At 34.2% G+C, this 19633-nt stretch overlaps 1 protein-coding gene across 4 annotated transcripts in view; it reads left to right on the top strand.

The window, feature by feature from the left end:
• Col24a1 (collagen type XXIV alpha 1 chain) overlaps positions 1-19157 on the top strand; it is a 378847-nt gene extending 359690 nt beyond the window's left edge. For 3 of the 4 annotated variants that reach the window (XM_078026639.1, XM_078026638.1, XM_078026640.1), the window contains 5 exons: positions 5741-5806; positions 6388-6556; positions 11292-11401; positions 14111-14320; positions 17705-19157. In XM_078026639.1, coding sequence (XP_077882765.1) covers positions 5741-5806; positions 6388-6556; positions 11292-11401; positions 14111-14320; positions 17705-17851 — 702 coding nt within the window. In that variant the 3' untranslated portion in view covers positions 17852-19157. Of the gene's footprint in view, positions 1-5740; positions 5807-6387; positions 6557-11291; positions 11402-14110; positions 14321-17704 lie in introns of those variants that run through there. The other variant, XR_013427880.1, reaches the window with a different exon arrangement.
• Positions 19158-19633: the final 476 nt, after the last annotated feature.

Genomic DNA, 19633 nt, shown 5'->3' with positions numbered 1-19633 from the left:
TTTTTTTTATCCAGTTTACTAGCCTATGTCTCTTAATTGGTGAGTTTAGGCCATTAACATGTAAGGTTATAATTGAAGTATGATTTGTACTTCCAGTCATGTTTATTTATTTATTTATTTTAGTTTGGCTAGTTTTTACTTTTTGCATATTTTCCTCCCCCTTTACTGAGATACCTCCTGCTGTTAGTTTTGGGCACTATTTTTCAATTCCTCTTCTTGTATTATTTTGCTCAAAATGCTTTGCAGAGCTGGTTTTCTGGCTGCGAATTCTTTTAGCTTTTGTTTATCATGAAAGATTTTAATTTCATTGTCAAATCTGAAGCTTAATTTTGCTGGATACAGTATTCTTGGTTGAAATCCATTATTTTTCAGCGTTTGAAATACATTGTTCCAGGATCTTCTCACTTTCAAAGTCTGTGATGAAAAACCAGTCGTTAACCTAATTGGTTTACCCCTGACTGTAAACTGCCTCCTTTCTCTCGTAGCTTTTAATATTCTCTCCTTGTTCTGTATGTTGGCTATCTTCATAATTATATGTCTTGGAGTTGGTCTATTACAGTTTTGAATTTTTGGGGTCCTGTAGGTTTCCAGGATTTGGCAATCCATTCCATCTTTCATCTCTGGGAAGTTTTCTAGAATTATTTCATTTAATAGGTTGTCCATTCCTTTGGTTTGATTTTCTATGCCTTCTTCTATCTATTTTTTATGACATCCCATATTTCTTGAATAGATTGCTCATGGGATTTAAGCATCTTTTCTGTGTTGACTATATTCTTTTCAAGTTGATAAACTTTGTCTTCATTATCTGATGTTCTGACTTCTACTTGATCTAGTCTATTTGTAATATTCTTGTTTGAGTTTTTAATTTGGTTTATAGTTTCCTGCATTTCTAGGATTACTGTTTGATTTTTTTTAAAGATCTCTATCTCCTGGTAAAGCTACTTCTTTACCATTTTAATTTGTTTGTTTAATTCATTTTCAAAATATACTTTTATTGCTTGGACTTGCTGTCTCATGTCTTCTCTAATATTCCTTTCTATCTGAGTTAGGTATGCCTTGAGTTCTTTCCCTATCCATGTTTCTGATGCTTCTAGATCCTCCTGTAGATTTAAGTTGTCCTGCATTGTTTGTACTCCTTTTTTCCTTTTTTTCATGATGTTTACATTACTTTCCAGCTCTATTTGATTGCTGTGTTTCTGCTCTCTTCTATAGATTTGTTTTGGTTTTGTATATCTCTGTTGTCTCTCCTTTGTGTTGGTAGACTATGCCTGCTAAAGTGTATTCCACTGGGAAGGAATTCCGAAGGCCGAGCTCCAGTGACTTCACCTCTCTGCTATGGCGGGCCCCAGGCTCCTTGCCGGGGTGTCCGAATGGGGGGGTGGGACTGGACTGTCTCTGGTTGGTTTCAGCTCCTGGTCACAGGCAGGCGGGCGGTCTCCAGCCTCCCATTCTCGGGGGCAGTGGGCAGGCTGTTGCCAGTGGGCGATCTCTAGCCGCCCGGCGATCTCTAGCCGCCCAGACGCGAGGTAGGACGCCCGCGGGCGGGCGGTCTCCAGCCGCCCAGTCGCAAGGGCCTGGCTTCTAGTCCCCTAGTTTCTCCTGCTAGACCAGATTTCCCCTGAGTGATGCCTCTCAGCAGTTCAAACTGTACTCTGGGCCTGCCATTTGTTGGGTGTGGAGGGTGGCTATTGGGAACCCCGGCACTCTATTGTTCTGATTTTTTCCACTTGCCCCTCCCCCAGCGCTGGCAAAACAGGTTTTGTTTTTGCTGCTGATGGGAGGATGAGTTGAAGGTCAGGTGTCTCTAGATTTCCCCGCGTCTTTATGCAGGCTCACTCTGATAATCCCTCCCCCAGAAAGCCTACGTGAGATTTTATGCGAATTCCCCGCTGTATGGGAGATGAGCTGAGTAACACGCACCTGTTTTATTGTTGCAATCTGTCGGAGAGTGGCGGTAGTTACTTCAGCTCTCCAAGATGGTGGCCGCTGGTTTCCTTGGTGGAGTTTCCATTGTGGGGGATAGAACTGTACCGCTTCCTTCCCCATCTGAAATCCTGAACTCAGCCTGGGATTCAGTGACAGCTCAGCCGGCAGGATTCCACAGAATCCGCAGCAACGTTTCTCTCTGCTTGCTGGCCGTTTCTCAGCGGCGCCCCGCTGTCTGTAGCCGCGGGGCGGGCACTGGGAATAAAATTTAATGGTAGAGCACCCTGGATCTAATCCCTACTACTGCCAAAGGGGGAAAATTGGGAGAAACTTGTATTTATTATGAAGAATTTGATAACTTAGGAGTGCATGTTTTTCTGATGAGATTGGTGATGTTAACAAATGTTATGAAATGTGATAATGTTTGAAAGATCTGGGTAATTCCATGAAGGTTTTCTGAGTGATCAGTCTATAGTGTTAAGAAAACCATGCATAGGTAAAAACTGTTGTCAAAGTTCAAGATAGACCATTGGATTTTAATATAAAAGGGTTCAGGGTGTTCACTGATAGGGTTCCAGTTTTCAGATTGGCACCTTCAAGAAACTACCACCTGCAGGGCATGGTAATCCCCAGCCACTGAGGAGGCTCAGGCAGAAAGATTGCAAGTTCAAGGCTAGCCTCAGCAACTTAGTGAGATCCTATCTCAAAATAAAAAATAAAAAGGACTGGACATAGACACGAATTGGTGTGAATATACTATGTATACAACCAGAGATATGAAAAATTATGCTCTCTATATGTAATAAGAATTGTAATGCATTCTGCTGTCATATATAAATTTTAAAAAAATTTAAAAAGGACTGGACATAAAGAAAAATGAGATTATGTCATATGCAGGAAAATGGATGGAACTAAAGACCATTATGTGGGCTGGAGATGTGGCTCAAGCAGTAACACGCTCGCCTGGCATGCTCAGGGCGCTGGGTTCGATCCTCAGCACCACATAAAAATAAAATAAAGATGTTGTGTGCACCAAACTCTAAAAAATAAATATTAAAAAATTCTCTCTGTCTCTCTCTCTCTCTCTCTGTCTCTCTAAAATAAAATAAAATAAAGACCATTATGTTTAGTAAAATAAGCTAACCTCATAAGGTCAAGGGTTGTATGTTCTCTTTCATATTCAGAAGGTAGAGAGGAAAAAGGAAAAGAAAAGTGAAGTGAATCTCTTGAAAATCAAAAGATCAATAAAGGAAAGGGACCAAGGAATGGGAGATGAGGAGTGGGGGAAGTGATGGGGAGTGATATTGACCAAATTATATTGTTATATTGTGTGTGTGTGAATAAATTCCATCATTATGTACAACATAATATACACCAATAAGACAATGTGGAGAGGGGAAAAAAAGAGCCAGGGACCACCAAAGTGCATCTTACTCAAGCATTCATACTCCCTCTTCCTTTGTGTGTGTGTATCCTGTTCTATTGTTTGCTTTTTTATATAAATCTCCTTGCATTCCTAAATAAATCTCTGCTTGCACCTCAAAAAAAATGGGAGGCTGAGGATGTAGCTCAGTGTCAGAGTGGTAGACTGGTAAAATGGGGGAAGAACACAACATATACTACTTGTTGAGATTTGGTATAGTAGCAAAGAAGAATACTGATAATTATCTGAAAAGCTACTACAAGATTCCTCTTTTTTCAATACATATTTCTGAGGTCAAACTTTCTTCATGTATTTCAACTAAAATAAATATTAGAGTGCTTGCCTAGCAAGCATAAGGCCCTGTGTTCAATCCCCAGCACTGCAAATAAATAAATAATATGTCACAACTGATTTAGTTCAGGAGAAAAATATAAGAATTTAGCTGTCATCTACTGTTCTCTTAGTCATTCAAGAGCTATATAAAAGCATAAAACAACAAAACCCTTTTCACTGTTTTTCTTGTTTTGAAAAAGAGTTATTTTCATGATTATATTTTATGTATATTAATATAGTTGCCAGCCTCAACAACAGTGAGGCAGTAAGCAACTCAGTAAGACCCTGTCTCCAAATAAAATACAAAATAGGGTTGGGGATGTAGCTCAGTGGTTGAGTGCCCCTGAGTTTAATCTCTGGTAACCCACAAATATATATTCTTATTTTAAGCAATTAGCATGTATATAATTTAAAATTTTACATTTGTGTTTCAATTATGGTAGATATCAAGTTATAACTCATATAAGCAAAAGTTCTTTGAGGTGCTTAATAATATTTTAAAAGTGAAAAAGAATTCTGATTCTGAAAAGTTTGAGAACCATTATGCTAGTTGTTCGAATGAATGATCTTTTAATCACCAAGAGGAGACCAAATGATATATAAAGGTGGCTACCATTTAGCACTCAAGTCAGTTTTCTATTCATTTTAGTGCCAATATTTTTGTGTGGCCCATATAAAAAAGCTGCTCATTCCCATAAGCAAGATGTGAGAGTTACTTGATCCATAGAGAACATTTTAGGGTAACACTTTTTGCAGCTTCTTGAGTAGGTCATGTCTCATAGCCTTTGTGCATGGTTGTTTCTTTTGCTTGAAAAGCTCTCCTATACTTTCCCTAACAATCCTTATTTGTTGTTCGGATTTTGACTTAACTATCACTGTCTCAGGGAACCCTTCCCTGACTTATGCCTCCTAATCTCCTATATCCTCTAGATTTGATCAACTCAATTTCTCTTATGCACCTTTCTTTATAGTATATATCATGGTGTATAATGATGTATCTTTAGATGGTTTGATTAATGCCTGTCTCCCCTCTAAACTTAATCTCCACAGGACAAATTTATTTTTTGCTTACCATTTTACCATCAATATCACAGTGTTTGGCAGTGTGTGTGTGTGTGTGTGTGTGTGTGTGTGTATATATATGCACATATATATATGTGCATATATATATACACACACACACACACACATACACAGAATGAATCAATTATTTTCCAATATGAAAACCACATGTTGAGGCAAGGAAGAGTGCATTTTATTGATTGTTACATCATTTTAACTAGTCTTTCAGATTATCGACTGTTCAAAACAGTTTCTATTGTGTGGATTTCCTAGTTTTTTTTTTTAAAAAAAAAGGTATCTCAGCAGTACAGTCATCCTGAAAGAAATTAGATTACTTGAGTCCCCTATACAGATGCCATTTCCCAAAACCTTCTCCCAACTCATGTTTCTTAGCTTCCTAGCTCACTTTTACTAATGGTTATGCTGAATTTTTCTCTAAAAATATCTTTTATTAAATACAGAAGTGTATTGGATTCAAGTTGTATTATTTCTTTTGGGACTAATGGTACATTTTCCAACTTCAGAAATTGTTTTTAAGACCACAGAAGTATCAGATTAAACTAATGTGGTGACTACCTCAGGACAGTAGTATTTTATTCTGTTTTTCTTCCAAGAATGTAACTGTTAAAAATTATTACAGTTATTTATTGTTCACTTTACAATTTATTAAGTGAGGGGATTATATTTCATTCTTCTTCCAGCTGAGTAATAGTGTATGTGTGTTTTTTTGAAGCAAGCACAAATAGTTTTTCATATTAGGGCTTTAGATTTTGGTCCTATTTTAATTAAGAGACCTTTGAGATCTGGATAAAGGAAGCATATTGTCCTTTTGATAGCTAGGCAATATTTGCAAAATCTGTCTAACCACAGAGTTACAAATTCCTTTCAGATAAGTTAGTATACTTTAAGAGCAGTGCTTTCAGAATTTACAGCCTTTACTTGAGAACATTCAGTGTTGATCTTATTGCTGATCTCAAATGGTTTTGTTTTACACAGAAACAAATGGATATCAATGCTGCTATTCAAGCCTTGATTGAATCAAATACTGCTCTACAGATGGAGGTAATATATCTGACTTTATTTATATTGGCAATATCAATATAAAAATTAAACAGGAATTTTTGGAGGCAAAAATGTAGGATTATCTCAAGGACTATATTTAAAACAGATTGAAAATATGAACCCATTTTCAAGGACAAAGTATAATTAAACTTGATATGCATAGGATATTCTATAAGGAAAATAGTTAAAACAAAAATGTAATGTTGTTAAGGACTTACATGTAAGGAATTTGGTGACATTGAAGAAAACAGTTAAATGAAATTATATTTCTTAAAATGAGATATACCTATCATCACCTTTATTTAAACTTGTTTTATTCAAAGTGTAACTTAAAAAGCATTATACGGTAGGCAAAATAACTCTTTTTAAGTCTATATCAGCTTGAAAACTAAACTTTCAAGTATAAATTTAATCTCTTTGTAGAATCAAGGTCAATAAAACATATACTATATGTTATGCTTAAATATAAACCACTCTTTGCATCCTACCCCCAACTCACTATATACAACTAGGAACACAGTTTTCTTCCTGATAGTCATTAGGGTTTTACTGCTTATATGATTCTTATGATGACTTGGCAGAGCTACCAGAATACTGAAGTGACTTTAATCGACCACAGTACAGAGATATTCAAGACCTTGAACTACCTTAGCAATTTACTACACAGCATCAAGAATCCCCTTGGCACAAGAGATAACCCAGCACGAATCTGCAAAGATTTGTTCAACTGTGAACACAAAGTATCAGATGGTAAGTTCTTAGTTTCTTCAGAATCTGGTTGATGTCTAACTTAATTCCATCATTTCAGTGCATTTGAAATTTACAAAGCATTCATTCCAAACTTTAGTTATTTTGATAAAACACTGGCAGAAGCCATTTTAATGTCATAAAAAACAAAAACAAATACCCAGAGGAAGAGATATTTCTGATGTCACCCCACCCCTAGCTATATCATTTGCTTACATTTTGTATTTGGAATGTATCACATTCATATTAAAAATTAAAATGTATAAAGCTGGCCTTTGGGTTGACCAACAGGAGCATCTGTAGAACTTGGTAATACAGGACCACGAAAGTTGACAGTATCATGAAGGATATCATAAAGCCCCTTCCATTATGCTTTCTAACAATATAGTTTTTGTACAAAACAGAATTTAAATTCCCATCCTAGAATCAGTGACCATAAAGATGGAGTGGTTTGTAATTCTTAGAAGTTTTTCATCCTTATATATACAATCTCAAGTTCATTAACAAGGAATGCAAAACCAAATTTAGAGTAAAACCATCAAGAAAAGTTTTTAAACCAAGAACTGCAGACATAACTTACATTGGAGAAACTCTGCTATTATTTTAATTTGTTTGGTCTGAAGTCAACTGTATAATGAATATTATTTCATTTTTTGTTAAAAACTCTAGTCTCAATAATTACATTAACTATATGATAATTTGAAAAACAACTAGATTATGTTATTTCATCCGTTAGTAGTCTTTATTTTAATTTTAATTTTTATATACAAATACACATGTCACACACATTCATTTATGTATTCATATCAAAAAACATGCTTTAATTCTAGAAATACAGTGAAAAGTTCACTCTATTTATATTAATAAAATAATAACTTTTATAGATACTTTCTACCCTATATCAATATAAAAACTAAAATAATATTTATAAGTATAACTGCCCATAATGATTGTAAGCTTGATTCCTTCCCATATTTAAGGGCATAAATTAAAATTTTATAAAATTGAAAGGAAGACATTGTAAGACAAATAAAATCAGTATCAAATCAAAATTTAAATTGTGTCTTTTCTTATAGGAGAAATAGCTAAGTGATGTGAAATGTGTACAAAGATAGGTCTTTATGTCCCCAAATACTTTCATCATTGGAGATGACAAGAGTTATACAGGAAAAGGAACAGGATAAAAAGTGGAGTGGAGAGTTTAGTTTTCAATAAAATGGCCTCTCTAAGAAAGTGACATTTGAGAGCAGTAAGAAGGAGAAAAGAGAGCAAACTCCAGGAATCTAAGGAAAGAGCTTTCCAGACTTAAAGCACAAATGTAAAAGCCTTGAGCCAGGGAATATAGTTGGCATGTTCTAGGTTTAGCAGGAAAGCCAGTGTGACTGGAAGAGTGTACCTAAATTGAAGACTTGTAGGAAACTAAGTCAGAAAGATATCAAGAAACCAGATTGTGTATGACCTGCTAGACTACTCAAAAGTCTCCAACTTTTGAGAAACCATTGGAAATTTTTTAACAAAGAAATGAAATAAATTGACTTTTATTTTTAAAGTATTGCTCTACTTGATATAATGAGGACAAGGGTTAGAAGCAGGGAAATCACTGAGCTATTGAAGTCACCCAGGAAATGGGAAAAAAAAAATGAACAAACCCAGAAGAGATAATGATCAGCTGGATCAGTTGATCCCATGTAATCAACTCTAGTCAGCAATGGTCAGAATTTTGATTCTGTTTTCAAGGTAAAGCCAGCAGTTTTTGTTGACAAATTCGATGTGGGCTATGAGAGATATAGAATGGTAAAAAAATGACTCTAAGCTTTGGAATATAGAAGGGTGGAGTTGTTGTTAGTAGAAATGGAGAAGACATCGGACTTCAAGAGAAGGAACTGTGGACAAAAGATAATAGTTCAATTTTAGATATATTTAGTTTGAGACATTTAATTTGATATTAGATTTTCAAGTAATACTGTCAAGTGGGTAATTGGCTATTCCAGTCAAGAGAGGCCAGGAGTAAAAATTATGAATGACATTCATAATATAAATTTCATGTTATACCTTAACTACTTAAGATTACCTAAATTATAGGTAAAGAAAGAAAAGAGGTCTACAAACTGTGTCCTAAAGCAATCTAATATTTAAAGATCAGGGAGGTGAAAGAGAATTAGCAAAGAAAACTACGAAGAAGCAATCACTAAGATAGAAGGAAAACCAGACAAATGTGGTATCTTGGAAATCTAAGAAAAGGTTTAGAGGAAGGTATCAACTGGATCAATGTCAAGCAAGGTAAAGACTTAAAAAAAGAAAAACTATTGGATTTAGCACTGCAGAGATCATTGATGACCTTCACTAAGAACCATTTAGAAAAATGGTAGTGATTAAAACCTCATCAGATTTTTAAGAGAAAATGATGGAAATGAAGTAATTCAAATTACCTGTACAAAACAAAAATTGTTTTAAATTTAAAAGCATAAAATAGCTAACAAAATAGTGAAGAACTTCCAAGCCAATATTTTGAATATTTATAGTAAAGAACTTTGGGTTTTAAGCTGGGTAAGAAAAGAAGTAAACAAATTCTCATGAGGGACATGAAAAGGTGATAGTATCAATGAGTAGTAGGTCCTGATAGGATCAAAGAATTACTAGAGTCAAGACACTACAGGGAGTAAGCTGAAAAGAGAAGGGAGGCAAAATTATGAAGGATATACAGTTGCAAGTAATAACAAAGGCTAAGATATGGCTTTAGAGTTAATAGATTAAGTTATGGGATAGATTATTGGTGGTAAAGTAAGGGGGAATGGTACACTTCGAGGAACTGAGAAGCCAGGTTATTGGAAGTATCATTCACATGGATTTATAATTACCAAGAATTCAAGAATTAGGTCATAAATAGATTTTCTGAAAGCCATCACAAGCCAGAAGCTAAAATCTTCAAAAAAAAATTCATTGATTTCACCAGGAAGGGGCAGTGGGTGTATAACATGATGAGTGTTTAGGGAGAAAGGGGGGAAAATGGTCTGCAGTTAGCAAAAAGGACACCTTCCAACCTCCAGGCACAGTGTTATAGAGGTTGTTGCAGAAGTTGAAAAGGTTACAAGGGAAGCAGTGTCCTCAAGGGAGAGTCAGTTTTAAGTTAGAACATTTAGGCTCACAAAAAATATATTATGATATAAAATGTTATCTGTACTCCACATATCTTAAAAGAAGTTATGAATCCCCATCACATCATCATTGTACAACACAATGCCTAACATCAAAGTATTCCCCCTCATATAACAATGAGAGTTTGCTTGATAGAAAACCTTTCATAAAATTTATATTAGCTCACATAGTAGGAGTAAAGCATGTCTAGGAAGAGAAAAGATGGTGAGTGAAGATCTATATTGACTCCCTTAGATAAGACTGGAAGGCTACATTAGATTCTGGTGAATAATCCAGCAATAATTTCTATGAACTGTAAAATATTCAGAACTGTAAAATATTCAGAATCCTACGAACTGTAAAATATTCAGAATCCTAAGAAGGGTGGCTGTTCTTTACCCCATTCTTCTATATTTCAACAGTTTAGTCGTTCTCCAGATGTGTTCTGTGGACCAGAATTAGATTTTTTTTCAAAATGCAGATTCTCAAGCCTTACCCCAGACTTAATAAATTGGCCACTTGGATGATAAGGCCCAGCCATATGTGTTTTGTCATATGGTTCAAATTTTTCTAAAATTTGAAAATCACTGCATTAGAGGACAGTCCCTACCCTTTATGCACCTATTCAGCAAGTATGAATTTTGGAGGATTAGTAGAGTAAGAACGAGGAAAATAACTAAAGGATGTTTTTCAAAGTTAGAGGAAGCCCATGATGAACTAGAGAAATCTATGTGATAAAGATGAAATGGAAAAGCATCTTACCTATTATAGAAAGTGACATGTGACAAAAACTAGTTGTTTCACCTTTTGAATGAAAGACACTGGGACTGCCTTTTTAAAAAACTCCTATCCTTCATATTTGAAATATAATCCTATTTCAATATTCAGAGTCTATTATTCTGGAATTAAGATGCTAACACAGTGCTTTTCAGTCTAAGTATTTCCTCTGATCTGACTTGAGGCCTTTATTTATTCCTGGGCTCTCAGTGGATGCAAAGATTGGCAGGCTTACACTAACTACAGGCACTTCTATTTTTCCCACTTACAAATCTCAAGAAAGCACAGAAAATGATGGCCATTTAATTGAACATTTTTCTTTCTGAAACCCCAAAAATAGCTGTTTTATTCTATTTTTAATTATTAGCATTACTCATAAAAATGCTTTCATTAGAGAAATTAAAGTTGTTTATATATATACACACATATATATACACACACACAAAATATTTATGTTTAACTCTATAATAATATAGAAAAGATACCTCATTAACTTTAATTTCTCAATTAACTTTAGACAGTTCACTTTTAGTTGAGCTTTTGTTTGTGGTATGAAGCAATAAATTCAGTTATTCTATCATTGTGATTATAATCATGAAATGCTCTTAAATAGGTGTGTGAAAAATACAGTTTTCAGTGTCAGTTTTATACAATTCTTGCAGTTTTCATTCATTCACTAAATATAAATTTTTATAATCTTTGAAGTATTTTAACATGTAAGACTGGGATAATATATAAAGTATACATTATTATACATATCATAGTTTATATTTCTTATACATATCATGACACCTAAGTAACTTTGCATTTTACTATAAATTAATAGGAAAATATTGGATTGATCCAAATCTTGGATGCTCTTCAGATGCCATTGAGGTTTTCTGTAATTTTAGTGCTGGTGGCCAGACATGCTTATCTCCTATTTCTGTGACAAAGGTATGTATTAAATTTTAGAACATATTCACAGTATCTGTAAACAATTATTTTTTAAATTTTGTCACTTCACATAATTATGAATTTTAAGCATGAAGTCAAGGTATTTTTCATTCTTTATCATGTATGAGAAACAGGTGTTTGTTTTTAAAAACATTGAATCAGTGACATTTAGCATTTTAATTATGTGTTTTCATGATTGGCTCAGTTTGACTTATCTATTGATCATGGTTTTTTTAATTCCTTAAAAACTTGTGCAACATATGTTGTTTTTATACATGACATACATTAGAAAGAACTGCAGTGTTTGTGATCAGTAATCTATTACCTAAAGTTCTGCTGAAAATTATATCATCACCATCAATAAAAGAAGAATTTGGCACAACAGCTTGCTCTTTTTGGTGACTGGACACAAAATATCCTACTTTAAACATCCACTGAATATGATTTAAAACTTCTTTCAAGTATAATTCTATAAACTATTTAGAATAAATGCAAATGAATTTGGTATAACAATAGATGTTATAGCAACTATCTATAAAACCTAAAACTTAGTTTTACTTACATGTTAAAATCAAAACTACACTTCTTTCTTTTTCTGATTAAACCAGTGTGTTAAATTACCAAGATTTATTTCTTATTGGCAAAGAACTGACAAATGTGCCTACGTGTGTATTTCATCCATCATAAAAAGGCAGCTGCTAAAATGTATAGTCACCAGCTGCTTATTGTTGAACTACCCTCTTCACAAGTGGGGTGTTTCCTTGTGGAAAGCACTAGATTCTTCCTGAAACAGAGGGAAGGATTCTTCTATTCCTAAGGAAATCATATACCTCTAATAAAGAACAACATGATATTGCTACCTCCAAAATATCCACATGATCATCCTCACTCCCTTGGAAGTTGGCTCAGGAATTTTATTTGTGCAAAAGAGATAGCATCAGTGAGTGGGCCACATTCCAGTTCTTCAGATGGCTGAATCAGTTCTCCCATTTTTCTGTCCATAAACTCAACCTCAAGAAGACTGGGAATTGAGGACCTAGTGCTACCTAGGATTGAAACCGCAAGCCAGCAGAGGGCATACTGTGAGCTAGCACTAGGCTAGGTAAATTGCATTTGTCACTTCTAATCCTCATAACAACCCTTATCAGGTTGGTGTTATATCCCACTTTACCAGCAAGGAAACTAAGGCTCAGACAGGTTAAATATTTTACACATTTCTGATTCTGATCTGTAAAATGAATGGATTTATCTTTTTAACCCCTAAGGTTCCTTTTGATCATCCTTCCATGTTTTGATTCTTATGCACTTCTTTTGCCTCTCTTCTCTTTTTCAGGGGTTTGTTGTTGTTGCTGCTGCTTTTTCTTTTCCTATTACCTCATAATTTTATGTATGAAAATTATACAAATTCCTCATGAAAGATATTTCTATTCACTTACATTATGGCCACCCCTTTGCTTGAATGATGCTAAAAGAATAATAATAGTAGTAATAATAATAATGTCTAGAGCTACAGAAAATTTTGCTTGCCTGTAAAAGTATGAAAAATGTGCCATCAGACTTCCAAGCTCCAAGTTTGACTTTTTTTTTTCCTTTTCCTTGCTACCAGAGATTGGACCCAGGGGCACTTAACCATTGAGCCACATCCCAAACCCTTTTTATTTTTTATTTTAAAACAAGGTCTTACTAAGTTGCTTAGGGTCTTGCTTAAGGTCTTGGAAAAGTTGCTGAGGCTGGCTTTGAACTTGGGATCCTCCTGCCTCAGCCTTCCAAGCCACTAGGATTATAGGTGTGTGCCACCACACCCAGCCAGTTTTACCCTTTGTTGTTAATTTGATTTGTTAATACTTGTTCATGTACTCATTCATTCAATAAACATTTATTAATAACAACATGTGACTAGAACTACTTTGGGGGCTGACAACAAAAAGAATAAATTTTGTGCTTGTCCTTAAAAGTTTTTTTAGTTAAAATTACTCAACCAAGTTTGTAGAGTTTATAACTTATCTTTGGAAACGCAAAAAAAAAAAATCGTAAAAGAAGGCATCAACAGAAATTTAGATTCTTAGCTAGGCACAATGGCACATGCCTGTAATCCCAGCAACTCCAAAGGCTGAAGCAGGAGAATCCCAAAATCAAGGACATTCTCAGCAACTTAGTGAGGCCCTAAGCAACTTAATGAAACCCTGTCTCATAATAAAAATAAAAAGGCAGGAGATGTGGCTCAGTGGTAAAGCACCTGTGGGTTCAATCCCCAGTACCAAAAGAGAAGCATTTCAGATTCTTATGAAAAACATTAACCTAAAATGAATTATATTGCATTGTAGGTGATATTATAAAAATTATCTTCATTTTTATATTATAGGTAGTTGTTCAGTGGTATGCTAGATCCAGTTCACATAGGCTCAAGAAAGCCTATTATTAACATCTCATCTCAATTCCACGTTCAGTGACACAATCTTGGTAGTCTGAAATCAACCATGCTGGAAGTATTTTCAACAAGGAAATCAGAAAATGCTTTAAGTCAGCCCCTATCCCATTACCCAAGAGCCTATGGTTAAACATTTATCAGCATACCACCAACTGGCACTTAAATTCCAAGAAAAGAAGTTTTTTCAGGCTGCCTTTCAAGGACTTTCCTCAAGTTTCCCCAAACTAAAAGTTTCTAAATTGCCTTATCTCATAAACTACATATTGTTTCTATGGTATTAGCTGGAGTTTGGAGTTGGGAAAGTCCAGATGAACTTCCTTCATTTACTGAGCTCAGAAGCCACCCATATCATCACCATTCACTGTCTAAACACGTGGACAAGTGCACAAACAAGTGACCCAGGACTGCCTATTCGTTTTAAGGGGTGGAATGGTCAGATTTTTGAAGAAAACACTCTACTGGAACCTAAAGTGCTTTCAGATGACTGCAAGGTAAGAGAATGACACTTTTAAAATTGTTCAATATGACTAAAAATTGGTTAAACAAAGATGACTTTATACAAACTGCAAATACAGAAGGCTAGTAACTTGTAAAGTGCCTGTCTTATAACCCCACATTTTTCAAACTCATTCATTTGCTTATATCTTGTGTTATACAAAATTGGTTATTCATGGGTTTTTACATGCAAAACAGGTATTAATACTTAGGTTTTATTCCCTATAGGAAATACACATATCTGGAAGGATGGATAAATATACAGATAGATAATAGATAGAAAGATAGAGCACATAAGCAGATTTCTTTCATGTGTTTTCAGTGTTATGATTTGCTATTGGCTCTTTTTAGTTGTATATTACAGTAAAATCCATTTTGACATAATTATAAAAGCATGGAATATATCTTGTTCTAATTCAGTCCCCTAAAACCTCTTCTTCTCCTTTCCTCCCCACCCCCAACTCCTGCCCCTTCCCTCTATTGATCTTTCTGCCATTTACCCATAGTTATTTTGTTGTTGTTGTTGTTGTTAGTTTCTTGTGGATATACACGATGGTGAGATTCACTGTGGTATATTTATTTCATTATATTTCATTATATATGAAAGTTGTCAGATTCATTCCATTGTCTTTCCTTTTCTCATCCCACCCTTCCCTCCATTCCCCTTGTCTACTCCACTGAATTTTTATTCTACCCCCAACACACATACATACCCCTTATTGTGGATTAGCTTCCACATATCAGAGAAAACATTCAAACTTTGGTTTTAGCTTATTTCACTTTGCACAATAGTCTCCAGCTCCATCCATTTACCAGCAAATATCATAAAATTATTCTTCTTTATGTCTGAGTAATACTCTGTTGTGTATATATACCACATTTTCTTTATCCATTCATCTGTTGAAGGGCACCTAGGTTGGCTCCATAGCTTAGCTATTGTGAATTGTGCTGCTATAAACATTGATGTGGCTGCATCACAAAAAAAAAAAATGTTCAACATCTCTAGAAATTAGAGAAATGAAAATTAAAAACTACACTGAGATTTTACTGCTAGGATTCTGTATCTTAAAACTGCATGAAATACAAGTTATAGAAGCAAATAGTTTTATTTCATTTTGCTAGTCCCTGTACAATTAAACATGAGTATATTTGTAGACTGCTCTACTAGTCAGTATTTAAATTGTAGCTCACTTTTCCTATTAAAATTAAGTAATGGATGTTCTATATGTGAGGAAAATGATAGTGCCTGAATTTGTATTAAAATCTGTCCAGGCCAAAGCCTGTGTTTTTAACCTCCATGCTAAGCTGATTTTCACAACCACTGTGTACTCTCTGTCTCTTTATTTGAGGGTTTTGGTTATTGTTGTTTAACTCATGCCTTTCCTTTTCTCTGAAATGCCCTTCTCTACATCTCTAATCAAGTGAAAATTTTAGGAATACTTTAAGACCAATCCAAATATAAACTGTAAATTTTTCATGAAGCATTTCCTGTCTATTCCAGTTAGAAATGAGGAATTTGTCACTCATTGTTCACATTATTTACATTGCACTATGATCTTGTATTATAGTTACTTGTTTATACGTCTTCTCTTCAAGTAGATTTATAAGCTTGTAGAATTCATAAGCCAAAATTAATTTATTTGTCTTAATTTAACTTAAAGTAACCCTTCCATTGCCTGAAATAAAGTAAAATAAAATAAAAATTTTTAAAGAATTAATTTATTCATCTTTTTTTTAAAGTACCATAGGAAAATTGAGGATTACATCTTATTTAACTGTGCCAAATATACTTAAGAGTTCAAAAAATATTTCTTGAAAGAGTTAAAGAATGAATCCAATGGTGTCTTACTCAAAGAATTCTAGGTCTAGTTATTACACCATGCTTATGACATAAACAAGCAACTTATCTTCAATGAGCTTCAATGACCTTAGCTTTACAATGAAACTTATAATTAAATAACCTCCAAAATTTCTTCAAACTTGAAAATGTATATTGTGATAATACTGTGATGAGTAAGTGAATAAACTTCTTAATAAAAAGCTCCACAAAACTAGTCAATTGTGTTTTCTATTTTGTTTTGTTGAATCTTGTTCATCATAGAACATTTTATGTCACAGAATTTATCAGAAACAAAAGAGCAAACAGTAATAAGAGAAACAGGCCTGGAAGAAGAAAGAAAAGATGGAAATTGTATAAATGGAAAGCCACAGAATGGAAAAAAGAAAGAAAACTAAAAGATGATTCAACATAATTATAATTTAACTACTTCTGACTTAGGCAAGCCTGGTTATCTCCAGCCAAAAGTACAGGAGTTAAGCTAGCTCATTTTCTTTCACCTAAGAAAAATGCTAACCTTAAAGACTTGGTCACAATTACAGGAACACAGAACAGATGAGTATTAATCATATTAAGAATTGTGCAGTCTTTCCATTCATACATTGCTGGTAGGACTGAAAATCAGTGCAACCAATTTGGAAAGCAGATAGAAAACTTAGAATGGAACCACCTTTTTACCCAGCTATCCCACTCCTCTGTCTATACCATAAAGACTTAAAAACAGCATACTACAGTAATGCAGCCACATCAATGTTTGTATCAGTACAATTCACAATTGCTAAACTGTGTAAGCAATCTAGATGCCCTTCAATAGATGAATGGATAAAGAAACTGTGGTACATATACACAATGGAATATTACTCAGCATTAAAAGAGAATAAAATCATGGCACATACAGGTAAATGGATGGAGTTAGAGAATATCATGCTAAGTGAAATAAGCCAATCTCAAAAAACCAGGGACTAAAAGTTTTTTCTGATAAGTGGATGCTAATCCATGGGGGGGCATGGAATAAGTGGAGGAACTTTGGATGAGGCAAGGCAAGGGAGGGGAGGCAAAGGGATAGGAAAGACAGTGGAATGAGGTGGACATCATTACCCTAGGTACGATTATGATTGCACGAATGGTGATTCTTCTTCATACACAACCACAGAAGTGAAAATTTCTGCTCCATTTGTGTATAATGAATTGAAGAGCTTTCTACTATCATGTATAAATGATTAGAACTAATAAATAAATAAGAATTGTGCAGCCTTTTAATTCATATCTGGTCTAGTGATTCTCAGACAACAAAAGCAGAAGCCTAGCATTAACCTATGGAAATGAAAAATTATAGCACAATGTCATCATAAAGAAAGAAGTAAACCTAGATTTCCAATTATTAATAGTAATTGTTACTATATATTAAATATTGTTCTAAATATTTTCTATTCATTATCTCTAATCCTTAAAACAAATCTTCAATGTCTCATGGAGCACTGTGTGCTCAGAATGGCTGCTGATGAAACAGTTACACATGAAAGCCTTGTGTTTTTATTTACAGATTCAAGATGGCAGTTGGCATAAGGCAAAATTCCTTTTTCACACCCAGGATCCTAATCAACTTCCAGTGATTGAAGTTCAAAAACTTCCTCATCTCAAAACTGAAAGGAAGTATTACATTGAAAGCAGTTTTGTGTGCTTTCTCTAAAATGAATTAATGCAGAATTCGTGATGTTGGTCATAATTGCTGCAGAGGGAAAAACATAAACAGAAATATACTGTCATTATGAAATGCATGGAATAAAGGCATTGGCTAAATCTTAAAGAATCTCAGGAAGAAAAGACTTCCTCCTAAGAAGGAGAAAAGGCATTTTTAGAGGACTATGATTGATAAAGTATTTAATTCTTTTAAAATTTTTATTGATCTGAGCTTTCTTTATAGAATTCCCTAGAACTGAAAATTTATAAACATGGAATTCTTCAGGGTATCCTATATTTTTTGACTGAGAGCAAAGTACCCATTAGACAGCTGGAGATGCAGAGCACTGTGGAGCAATACTGGCTAATGCTCCCAAATGTGCTATGCTTCTGTCTAAAAATTGCAAGCCACAGTCTAATATGTCTTATTTTTCCAAATACTAAGCTGTATTCAGGTCCCAATGGACATATACATCTTAGCCAGTGGTACACTACCTCTTACGTGTTGCCTTTTTGTGTTGCTTGGTGCTCTTTCTAAAACATGGTGCTTGTGGCTTTCATGCAGACTGTTTTATTTCATTTTTCATCTTTGTCTTTGAGAGTGTATGTACTGGTTACATCAAGATACGTTTCAATTGTTAGTATTTTAATTTGTTTGGTCACATACCTAATAACAAGTAAAGCAATTATTTATGTGAAGTCCTTGTTTTATTTTAAAATTCTCTTTGTGCATAAGGAATTAAAGCCAATACATCATAACCTGAGCTCACACACAAGAGAATTGGGAGGTCTCTTTTGTTTTTGTGTTATTTTATAAATTGTTGTAAAAAATATTTTAGGCCATCTACATCCAATAGTAGATTTGGGTTAGAGATTGGGAGTTGTGATATAGTGTTTTAAAAATCCACGATCATCTGGAATGATACTTAATGTATATATATTTTGTAAAGTTTTAATTCAGCAAATCTTTTGAAATTGCTGCTGTTTTAAATTATAGAAATTATATTTCTGCTTTGTAGAAATTACATGTCTTTGTAGTGTTTCTTTTACTGTTCTTTAAATATAATGTGTTAGGACTTGAAAGAATTTAGTTTACCAATCTTGAAAACAACATCCAGGAAAAAAAAGTCTTTTCTACTTAAAGTAGGTTCAGCCAGTTCAGTCTTTCCTTGTTATCAGAGAGATATTGGTTCTTATTAAAAGAAAAATATTACACCTCTCGCTATATAGAAAATCTGTTTACCTATTATAAAGATGTTTTTAGCCACAGCAAACCCACACTTACTTATCTATAATAAAAAATGTGCTTTAAATCATCTTTGGTTATTTGTTTTTCTTTTATATTACCTTATGATTTTATTATGAAAGATAGCCCCTCTATCATAGCCATTCTATATCATATATATTTACATTATTAGAAAAACCATTACATACCTAAAAAAGGAATATTGGGCCTGTTTCCTACTTTTACAATATGAGGCCATAGCACAGAAATAAACCCTGACAAAAATGATCAAATGATTTTCAACAGGATGTCAATACCTGTAATCCCAGAAACTCAGGAAGTTGAAGCAGGAGGATCACAAAAGCCTCAGCAATTTAGCAATAACCTATGCAACTTAATGTGACCCTACCTAAAAATAATAATAATAATAAGGTCCAGAATCCAGGCATGATGGCACATGTCTGTATCACAGTGACTTAGGATAAGTCCTAAGTCCTGCTAAGGCAGCAGGATTGCAAGTTTGAGAACAGTCTCATAGCAAGACCCTGCCTCAAAATAAAAAATGAA

Source organism: Ictidomys tridecemlineatus, chromosome 11 (assembly GCF_052094955.1).
Source record: "Ictidomys tridecemlineatus isolate mIctTri1 chromosome 11, mIctTri1.hap1, whole genome shotgun sequence".
Lineage (NCBI taxonomy): Eukaryota > Metazoa > Chordata > Mammalia > Rodentia > Sciuridae > Ictidomys > Ictidomys tridecemlineatus.
Note: the sequence above shows the minus strand (reverse complement) of the source record. Positions and strands in the feature narration are given on the sequence as shown.